The sequence below is a fragment of the Lactuca virosa genome, chromosome 9, assembly GCF_052849685.1.
Source record: "Lactuca virosa cultivar CGN04683 chromosome 9, Lactuca_virosa_CGN04683_v6, whole genome shotgun sequence".
Classification (NCBI taxonomy): Eukaryota; Viridiplantae; Streptophyta; class Magnoliopsida; order Asterales; family Asteraceae; genus Lactuca; species Lactuca virosa.
In genome coordinates, this window is record NC_136434.1 from 257,081,239 (window position 1) to 257,092,811 (window position 11,573).

The 11,573-nt window shown below is 32.2% G+C and overlaps 1 protein-coding gene and 1 long non-coding RNA gene across 2 annotated transcripts; one reads left to right on the top strand and one right to left on the bottom strand.

The window, feature by feature from the left end:
• Nucleotides 1-1,713: 1,713 nt before the first annotated feature.
• Nucleotides 1,714-3,196, bottom strand: LOC145138653 (uncharacterized). Its single transcript, XR_013721646.1, has 2 exons — nucleotides 2,644-3,196; nucleotides 1,714-1,994 (listed from the first exon to the last, which is right to left on the bottom strand). It is a non-coding gene; the product is annotated as an uncharacterized LOC145138653 (long non-coding RNA).
• A 6,661-nt stretch (nucleotides 3,197-9,857) lies between these two features.
• Nucleotides 9,858-10,445, top strand: LOC145140487 (uncharacterized). The gene has a single exon (XM_079073961.1). The coding sequence runs from the start codon at nucleotides 9,858-9,860 to the stop codon at nucleotides 10,443-10,445; it is 588 nt and encodes a 195-aa protein (XP_078930087.1).
• The last annotated feature ends 1,128 nt before the right edge of the window (nucleotides 10,446-11,573 follow it).

Below are 11,573 nucleotides of genomic sequence, written 5' to 3' on the forward strand. Positions count from 1 at the left end.
TGCCCACATCTGGTATCTCTTTCCTCGAGCACAGGAGACAGGAAAAACACAACCCCGATGCATAAAGTAACATCCCTTGTCATCAGTTGACCACTCAGCCCTGCGCTGCAATCCTCACATCGATCATCATAGCGGCTTCCTTCTTGAGTCCCACAACTCAGACTGAAACTACTTGAAGAAAGGTCCTCGAGGCCTCTGAATCATCTAACTCACACAGGTTTGCACCATTTAGTCCCAAACTGTGACATACACTAAGGCCCAATCAATTACTAACCTCATTCCAAAAAATCATGGCCGACAAGCCGACAACGATGGAGACAACTGCAACTAATGATAGTGTTATACCACACCATCTATCATTCCCCATTTCCTTAGAAACCTTATTTACCCTTCCTGATCCCCGTACGGATCATGTGCTTTTAGTAGTATGGGCCCCTACTACCTTCCACACCTATCCGTACGTGTCCCGAGAATTGCCTCAATGTCCCTATGTTACTATACTAGACCACTATCCATCTCAGATACATGTGCCCGCACGGGTACACACTACCACCCATCCTAGAGTCTCTTTCTCTCTCTTTCCTTTCTATGTCTCTCTCTCTCTCTCTAGGATTCTTCTCACGCATGAGAAAACACTAGGTCACCCTTCTCGAACTCCACCACTACCAGGTGTATCAGCACACCCATATGCTTATAAAGCCACCACCAGCTACCTAGATTCCCACCTTATACTTCCTTATACGCAAGTGCTCATACAAGCACACTATAACACTGATCCAAGGTCACTAGGAATACTCACCCCGACCCTACTATCAGCCACGAAAGAAACTTATACCAATGCCAAGTAGCTATCTTACGAATACAATTACATGCAACAAGGATTAAATAGTCCTTCAACTGAAAGATCATCGGTTGCACCCAAACAATATTTGTGCAATAGGGCCAAATCAAACATTCTAAAACTAATTAATCCTTGTGGAATGCAACTTAGCATATTCAGTTAATAGTCAACTGACATCAGTATAGGTTTCACATAACACAAAGTAAGCAACATTCGATCAGCAAAACCAACAAGCAAAAGGCATCATAAGGATCAGGAAATTGTAGCACATATTTCCTAAGGATCCCTAACCTAGACACTATCATACATATCTAACAGCTTGAATATCACACAAAAAAAGCATCTCTCCTAAGAAGGCACTCTAGTATGCAACCCTGAGTAGATCATTAGCCTAACTTATAGCATGGCATCATACTATAACACATATAACAAAAAGTCAAAGACAACATATAAAGAAAGTATGGATATTTTTGGAAATTACTTCTCCGAGCTCCGACTGACTGTACACAGTACATCTTCTCTTTTCTTCTCATGGAATGAATCTTTTCCAAAACGGTTTATAAAAACTATCAGATCCTTAGTTTGAGTTTGGAATCCCACGAGTGTTCATCCAAATCCCTCAAACCAGGGCTCTGATACTAACTTCTAACATCCCAAAAACTCAGTCTAAAATTTTCATTTTTGAAATAATGTGACATCCATTTTTAATAAAGTTGCATTCAGTATAAATCATTTGTTCATAAACCATTATTCAGAAATCAGAGTTATAACAAAGACAATGCGGAATCTCGAATCATAAAATTGTTGATGTGTGCGTACAGTCACGCCTTCACCGCCCGATAAGTACCTGCAAAATACTTAACCCACAACTATAAGCACAAAGTTTAGTGAGTTCCCAAAACATCTCATACAACACAACATAACAATCGGCCACGTTCCACCAACAGCCTTGGAACTATCAACATTCTCGAATGTCACATACAACACATAATATAATCAACTATGGATTAACAAAAACCCTAGGACTATCTGCAGTCCCAGTAGACTAACAACACGCCTTGTAGATTAACAGAACACCTCCCAGGTTATCAGTAACCCTGGGGACTATCAACAGTCCCATGGACTCACAACGGTCCTAGATTTATCAGCAACTCTGTTCACATATAGCAATAATCAACAGATTAGACCCACCTGGTCAACATATACTACCACACATGCAAGTATAGTGAGAAGACTCACATGAAGCAACAAAACATGAAATAAAACCATTGAAGTGGCTAAGATGGATTTTCAGCTCTCCACACACCTACATCATGTTAATAATTCTTACTTAGGTCATATTTCAATTAATATTGGGTTAATATACCCAAACCTTAGTTAATACATTGTCTTTTTGTTCATCGAATTCTCTTATGCGACCAAACATGTAATTTAAATACATAGTTTGATTATTGACGCTTTTCTGTCTTTTGAATTATCATTGGGTCGAATAATGTTTATCTCCTAAAAATAATATTAGTCCAACCCAATGAAGTCCTAGTAATATATATTGTTGTTAGCCCGATAAGCCTAAAATGTTGACTCAAGTTACTGCCAAAGTCATATACCAATTTATAGAAAATCTAATAAATCGCTACAATTAATAAAATGAAATTTTATTAGTTACATAGCCCAATAATTGGTATTCCATATGATTTAAATTCATAATCCCAATATCAATACTTAGTTAAATCCATAATTTACACCCAAAGAAATATAAGACCAACAAACAAATAAAAGGTCCATTATGTCAGGAAAACTACCTCACTCATTCCACTTGCAGGCAGCTGCACCTTCAATCCTGACTTCGATGTCCAACCTATCTCATGTAAAGCCCTAAATCTGGTGGGCTTTCTTTCTCCTGTAGTAGTAATCATCTTTCTCAACATGTAGCCTTTCCATCGGAGCTCCAAGTTCTACCAGTCTCCTCCACTCCTCTAAATGAAGTGAAACAAAATCTTGATTTCATTGGAGACCTCCCAAAGAAAATCCCGACTCTCTCTCTCTAACTCTTATCTCACTCAGCTTCCCCCATCTCTTTTCCGTCACACACAATTCACACACTCGTAGATTCAAGTAACATCACCACTTATCCTTTACTCTCCCACCTCCGGCGATCTCAGGAGATGAAATCTAGCAACCCAACAGCAGCTCCGACGATGGCACCCTTCTCCTCTTTCTCTTCTTTTCTCTCGATCTCAATCTCTTTCCCCTCTCTATAGCCGCACAACACTCTCACGCCCTTTAATCTAGGGTTTGGGATGATTAAATGCGGTATACATTGCAAAAAAACAACAAAACGTGATGAAGGTTCGCATTCCCTCTCACGTTGTCGTGATGCTGGGAACAAGGGACTAGAAGTTTCCAAAATCGGCAGAAACAGTCCCCCAAATTTGGATCTTTGACGGTTGTTTACCTCTGATAAATTTCTTCAATAAAAATAGTTTATGTAAATAGCAAAATTACCCCTATATCTTTATATTTAAAATTTATCGTTATTAATATTATGTTTATTATTATTATTATTATTATTATTATTATTATTAATTTAACCCTTTTTTTATTTAACTATTACTTCTAATTTAATAAATCTCATTTTAATTAATTTACTCCCTTAAATTATTATAATAATGCCTCCTTAAGCCAATTAATTCATCCAGATAATTATTTGCGACATTTTTTTAAAACAAATAAAGAGATGTTACAAGGTGGACATATTATTTTTTAAATTATAATATAGAAAAAACTTCAAAATGGTCCCTGTGGAATCCCGAAATATGAAGTTTAGTCCCTAAATTTAAAAATCCTCACAAATGGTCCTTGTAGTTTCAAAACTTTTGATGTTTGGCCCTTATTACTCACTCCGTCACCTTTTGTCCCTTAAATGAAGGGCATTTTCGTCATTTCACTATCTGAGGGGACCATTTATGAAGTTTTGTCTTATTTAAAAAATTGATTTGATAAAAAGGTCACACCTGTCTCTCTCTTGTGTCTTCTTCTTCATCACACCCAAAATTTATCCCTTTTTCCAACATTAACATACCGTGTGCATTTGGAGAAGATTAATGGTAGATTTGAAAAAAAAAACATACCTACCTACATTAATTGATTTGGGAAATATTAACTGCAACAACAATTACGCCTTCCCTGATCAATATAATAAATACCTTCTTACCCTTTGACTGGGAAAACTAAACCACTAAGCCGCCCTCACAATCGCTCATCGACCACTAATCTTTTATCCATAAACCAATTACCTGTAACATCTGTACACCACTAAAAACCCCACACATTTCTGTTCTCTAACCGATAAAGACCAGACCAAAGATAGAAATTGATTTCAAATCCTTTTTTAGTGTTCTCTTATTTGAAACTAGATGCAATAAATAGTACAAAAATAAGAGATGTGGTGACGATTAGACATGTACATAGCCTTCTGATTAATCATGCAACAACGAAAGAAACATAAACATAAAGATTCTTTAACCCATGTTTCGTTTAGACTTGTACAAATCTTTACCTGCAAACCTCTCTAATCCCTCAACTAGCCCATACCCACCTTCTTTAACCCCTGTTTCGATATAAACTGTCTTTCATTAAACATAAAGATTTTTATAGTTATTATTTTCAAACGATAAACAATCGATTCTTCTAATTCTTGTCTTGTGAGTGAATCCATATGTTTTTAAACAAAAACACCTAGAACTTAACCTCTTTTGGTTACTCCCATTTTCAAAACTTCCATCACTTGATACATAATGATTAAGCCATTCAACAGAACTTTGGCCTAATGTTATATCAGAAGTAAAAAATCCTAATTTTGAAGTTCGTTTGTAAGAAAAGAATTGACCAATGTAAGAAATTTAAAGAAGTAAGAAGTTGGAAGAGGTTAAGCACCTTAAAATATTTTGATATAGAAGTTATCTGAGACTCTATTGATGAAATCCTGCAACAAAGGTTTCTCTTTTGAAGATGAATCTCTGCTATGTAGTGGAGGCGATGAGGAAGGTGGAGTGAAGGGTGATGATGGGGGCAGATCGATGAGGTAAAAATGTAGGGAAAGAGGGGTTGATGGAGTGTTTGGGTTTCTGACGGAGCAAAAGAACGACCGCATTAAGAACTTCATCTTCTCCGGCAAGTTTTGTGGTGGTGGTAATTCTTTGTGAAAATGGAAGAAGATGGTATGGTAGGCTCTTGTCTAGGGGTCTAAAATGTAAATATAGTTTGTCGTATTGCAATCATACGATTGAAATCAATAATTGTAACCGGCTCTTTCGAGCCTATAAATAGGGCATTTGCCCATATGAAATGAACAAGGTGTTTTGAGTTTTTAAGACTTGAGTTAACTCTCAACGTTCTTACTCTTTTGAAATAGTTTATCTATTTATGAATAGCAGAGCCCTCTCTTGAAATAGTTTATCTATTTCTAAATAGCAGAGCCTTCTATCCATACTATCCAAAACCATTCATATAATCCAACCAATCCATCATCAATTAAGAACATCATCAAATTATCATCCCGACACAACCCTCCGTATCAATTTCGTATCAGAGTAAGGTATCGTTCTTACTATGAATTCTCATCGATATTTGTCATACATAATCATCACAAGATATCATTCATCGTTTCATGAATATATGTTAATCATGCATCATCATAAATTTCATAATCATCATAATAAACTCCATTATCACTATCATTTTTGAAGCTATAATTTTTAATGGTACTTTTAATCTAAAACATAACTAAATTATTGTTCTTATAGAATTATAATTATGAGTTTTCCAAGTCTTAATTTTAATAAACAATAATTAAAAATTTTTCGTAAAGCAATAAAACAATCTAAAAAATTTCTTTTAAATTTAAAAGCAGATTCTAAAATATCACTAATTAATAATATATCTAATATTGAAGCAATACATATAGTAGATAATAGTATAAATTGGCAACAAGAACAAATAAAAAGTATTGAAGATAAAATAACAAGATTAATTTGTTAAACATGTCTCAAGAAATAGAAAATTCATCAATAATTATTAATAACGAAGAAAATGAATCTGGATACACTTTTGATGCTCTAATCAATAAAAATAATATTAATAAAGATGCTGTAAGAAAATCAAATTTTACATTATTAGAAAAACATAATTTTAGAAATAACACGTTAAAAAACTTCTTTTCTAGAAAAAATATTATATATTATGGAAAAAATATAAGAGAAGAACATATATCTATAGAATTAACTCAAGGAAATAGTATTATACTCATAATAAATAAACAACAAATAAGAAATCGATTATCTAATATTAAAGAAATTGATAGGATAAAAATTGCTTATATTCATATATCAACTATTCAAGTAATTTTAAAAATACTTTTAGTGATTTAGATACTCCATTAGAATTAGAAATTAGAGATGATTGTATAATTAATAATCAAGAAAGTATTATTTCAAAAGGAAAAGGTAATCTAATTGAAAGAAAAATAAAATTTAATATTAATATTCAACTAGGGTTAAGTCTTAAAGATAAAAATCTAAGTAATAGTATTACAGTACGATATAAATTATTAAGACAAAATTTTATGTTAAAAGGTAATCATTCATTTAATATTACATATCAAATAAATTATGCATTAACAAACTTTCATCATAGTATTACGTTTAAAACAGAAGATAGAATTTATATAGATAAATTATTTATCCCTTTATTATCACTACAATCACCAACTATGACTAGTAATAGAATATTTAATGAAGCTACATTTCAACCCATAATAACTACTCTATTAATAAAAATAAATGCAATTATAGAACCCCCATTTTCAACCATAATAGGTAGATCTTCCATTTCACAAAATCAACCTACAACATCAACCGAAAATAAAGTTGAAAAATTAGAAGATATTAAAGAAATGATTAAATCATTAAGTTTAAGAATATGACAGAATCATCTAATAATTCTTCAAAATACTTTAAAACACTTGAACGTCCATATCAAAATTCTAAACCATGCATACCAGATAAAGAAATGATTATAGAAATACCATAAAATTTACCACAAGGAACACTATATAATATTGGTCTTAGTTCTGAAGAAGATAAACCCATAGGAGATAAATTAAATATAATTAGTCAAAAACTAAACAACTTTATAGAAATAGAAAGTTTACTTTTGCTTAAACAAATACCAGAATTATTACAAAATTTAACTCAACAAAAAATATTACTTGAAAAATATTTAAAAATAAAAACTATTAAAGAAGAACCACTTAATGAAAAACCACCACTTAAAGAAAAATCATTTACTATTAAACGACCTTTCACATGGTAAAAATAAATATAATTATGAGCAATAAATCTCAAATATATTATCACAAAATCATAATTTGAATACAATACGCAATCCAATCAAACACAACTTGTTAATACGGAAATTTTACAAGAAAAGGTAGAAACATTAACTTATTTGCAGCATTAGAAATCTCATCTGAAATTCAAGATAACGAAATAGAAAATAATACAGATAATAATGATGCTGAAGTATATGATTTTTCATCCGATGATGAAAATCCTTATTCAAATCCATATAAAAATTCACAAAATAATTTCTGATTAAAAAGAAAAAATCATATGTTGAAGATGATTATTAAAGTAAATATATTTACGGACCACCTTCATTAGAAGAAAAAAAATTTATCGACAAGGATTGGTTAAAAACAAACAAAATAAATGGGAAAAGGTACCTCCACAATACATACCTAAATTATTTACTTTTCCAACAAATTCAGATATTCTTTTTATTGATCGTGATCAAAATCCCGAAGCCAAAATTCAAGAATGGAGTAACAAAATGGGAATTCAAATCCAATTAACTAAAGAATTACGAAATTTACATCCAAAAAATTTTCTTAACTATATTATTCATAAAACACAAGGCAATTCATATTGATTCATTTCATCTCTTGATGAAACTGAAACAATGATGATAGCTACAACTGACGATATGGAAACATTTAAAAATGTATTAAATCGTCTTATTCAAGAATTCATAGGAAACAAATAGAAGATAAAACGTCTCAGGAAGCCTTTCAATTAGAATCATTATGACATTTAACTAATCTACAAATTTGTAACATCTGTTATGTAGACCCATTTATATGTGAATATTCTGAACATTACTATAATCTAGATCCCGCTACAAAAAAGTTAGCATTAGATATGTGTTATCAAAAATTACCATCGTTAGTGAGTCAAAGTGTAATAAAATATTTTGAAGAAGCTTTACAACAAAATAAAATTGCAGATACTTTAGGAGCACGAATAAGTATAATAAAAGCCTGGATGCAAAAGAAATATTTAGAGCACAAAACAATACAAGATGCAAAAATTGATTTATGTTGTGAAACTCTTTCTAATAAAGTTAATCAATATGGTTGTAAAGACAATAAAAGACGACGATATAAAAAGAAAATTTGGAAAAAAAACAAACTTATAAGCCTAAATATAAACAATATTATAAACAAGGTGAAAGAAAATATTTTCGAAATAGAAAACAATATAGACAAAAATATCAACCTAAAACAAATTATTGCCCATCTAATAAGAAAGATTGTAAATGTTTCATATGTCAAGAAGACGGACACAAAGCTTACGAATGCCCAAAAAAGACTAAAAAGGAAAGAGAAACAAATTTATTAAAAATTGCATATGATCTTGGATATGAACCTATAGAAGATTCAGATGTAGATACAGATATAGATATTTATGCATATACAACTGATTCTGATTCAGATGCAAATAAATGATCCTATGGAAACAATATTATTGGAATTGGAACATGAGGGAAACCTCATATCTAACCCATCAAAAGTATACATTGATAAAGCATACAGTGGTATGAAAATACCACCTGAAGTATACATTGATAAAGCATACAGTGGTATGAAAATACCACCCGAAGTATACATTGATAAAGCATACAGTGATATGAAAATATCTCCAAAAGCATACAATGATACATATGTATCATCTGAAATATTAAAAGCAAACAAATATGAGCAAACATATAGGTACCCAAAAGGCGCAAACATTCAGATAGGAGATCTATTGACATGGAAGCCATCATGAAGCAAATACAACATCAACTCAAACAGAAGCAGGAGAAAAAAGCATCATTAATCAGACAACTTGAAGCAGTCAAACGCGAAGAAGAACAACTATAACAAACATTACAAATCCTATCATCCTATTCCGCACCTAAAGAAGAAGCAGCTAGCTACTCAACAACAAAACATCCAAAAGAAGACATTCAAGAGATAGCATCCGATGATAGTCAGCCGCAAACATTACTCAAATAAAAAAAACAATCCACTACATCTAATCCAGAAGAATATCCACCACTTCAATACGATAATAAAAATATAAAGAAATGGTATGTAATATTCAACGGCGCAAACAAAGGCATTTACGATGATTGGGGCATCGCCAATTCATTCATACTTGGACAAAATGTCATCCACAAAAGCTATAAAACTAAAAATGAAGTAGAAACAGCCTACAAGGAAGCATACAAAGCAGTTATGAAAGATCATGTCGAACATTCAAAAATAGTTCTTCTTACAAAACTAAAAATGAAGCAGAAACAGCCTACAAGGAAGCATACAAAGCAGTTATGAAAGATCATGTCGAACATTCCAAAACAGTTCTTCTTACTCCACAAAAACCAATACCCATTCCTAAATCCCTTAACCAATTAAATGCCAAAATTGCCCTTGAAGCCATTCCATCAACTAAAGAAAAGGAAGCTATGAAAAAACCAACTGCCCAAAAATTTGCTAAATTATGGGACAGCCTTATCTCATACACCGAAGTCCATTCGTTTATGGGCTTTTAACCAGTAGCCAGGCGCCCAGGCCCCAAAGCAGTTTTTCTAGCAGACCTATATGATCCTATGACTCTATGGGATTATTTTATTCATGGTTTTATCGATACAAATTTATTTAGAAGGCAGCAATTTACAATGCATCAGCGAATTCCCATCTATTGTACAAACTATAATCAGAAACTACAAAACACGTTTTACCAAACAAAGAAAAGGCCTATTCATCAAGATGCAATCAAGCTACCCAATTTTCGATGAAGATTCTCAATTACTTGTCCCAAGCATTACCTTCGCTAACATGGGAATAAGCAACGGCTCAAAACCAACAAAGGATGACCTACCTCATGAAGTACCAACGCAAGATCATTTAATTTTTGCATTAGCCGAGGTTTACCTCGCATCATCTCGTATAAGCAATGGAAAGGATCAGAAATCTCGAGTCAGAATCAATTATGCAAGCAAATCATTCATTATCTACTCTCTCCAAGACAATGAAATTACACCCGACACAATCAAAGCAATTGAAACCTTCGAACTGTCGTTCGAAAATTTTTCCCATCACTTAGCCGAATTACCAGCTGACCTCAAGAAGCAACTCTGTAAACACGTGATGCATGTAGCAGGACACAATTGTAGTTACTGTGATGAAAATACGGAAGAAACACTGTTCATGGAAGATTAACATAGATTAACATAAATACGTCAGCCATGACCGCAGCAAACATTATTCAAGAAATATCTATCCTTTCAGTGGCGGGAGGGATTGCCGCAAGAAATGACGCATAAAGCCATTGTTATTGAAGACATTATTGAAGACACTTGTCCTTTCGTTGTGGAAGGAATTCTATTTATTATTTGTCATTTGTCGTTGTATAATCATTATTTGTATTTGTCGGTAGAATGTGACATAAAGTAATGTCGGTAGGATGTGAAATAAAGTGTAAGACCCTCCATAGTCTAGGGGTCTAAAATGTAAATATAGTTTGTCGTAGTGCAATCACACGATTGCAATTAATAATTGTAACCGGCTCTTTCGAACCTATAAATAGGGCATTTGCCCATATGAAATGAACAAGGTGTTTTGAGTGTTTAAGACTTGAGTTAACTCTCAACGTTCTTCATCTGTTGAAATAGTTTATCTATTTCTGAATAGCATAGCCCTCTGTTGAAATAGTTTATCTATTTCTGAATAGCAGAGCCTTCTATCCATACACTATCCAAAACCATATATATAATACAACCAGTCCATCATCAAATTATCATCCCGACGCAACCCTCTGTATCAATATAATCCAACCAATCGATCATCAACTAAGAACATCATCAAATTATCATCCCGACGCAACCCTCTGTATCAATTTGGTATCAGAGCAAGGTATCGTTCTTACTATGAATTTTTTTTATCGTTATTTGTCATGTATAATCATCACAATATATCATTCATCGTTTCATAAATATATGTTAATCATGCATCATCATAAATTTCATATTATTTGTCATAATCATCATAATAAACTTCACTATCACTATCATTTTTGAAGCTATAATTTTTAATCATAAATTTAATCTAAAATATAACTAATTTATTGTTCTTATAGAATTATAATTATGAGTTTTCCAAGTCTTAATTTTAATAAACAAGAATTAAATTTTTTTCGTAAAGCAATAAAACAATCTAAAAAGATTCTTTTGAATTTAAAAGCAGATTCTAAAATATCACTAATTAAAACTATATCTAATATTGAAGGAATACATATAGTAGATAATAGTATAAATTGGCAACAAGAACAAATAAAAAGTATAGAAGATA

Coding starts and splice junctions, on each gene's coding strand:
- LOC145140487 (XM_079073961.1), top strand. CDS start 9,858: ATGGTTTTATCGATACAAATTTATTTAGAAGGCAGCAATTTACAATGC.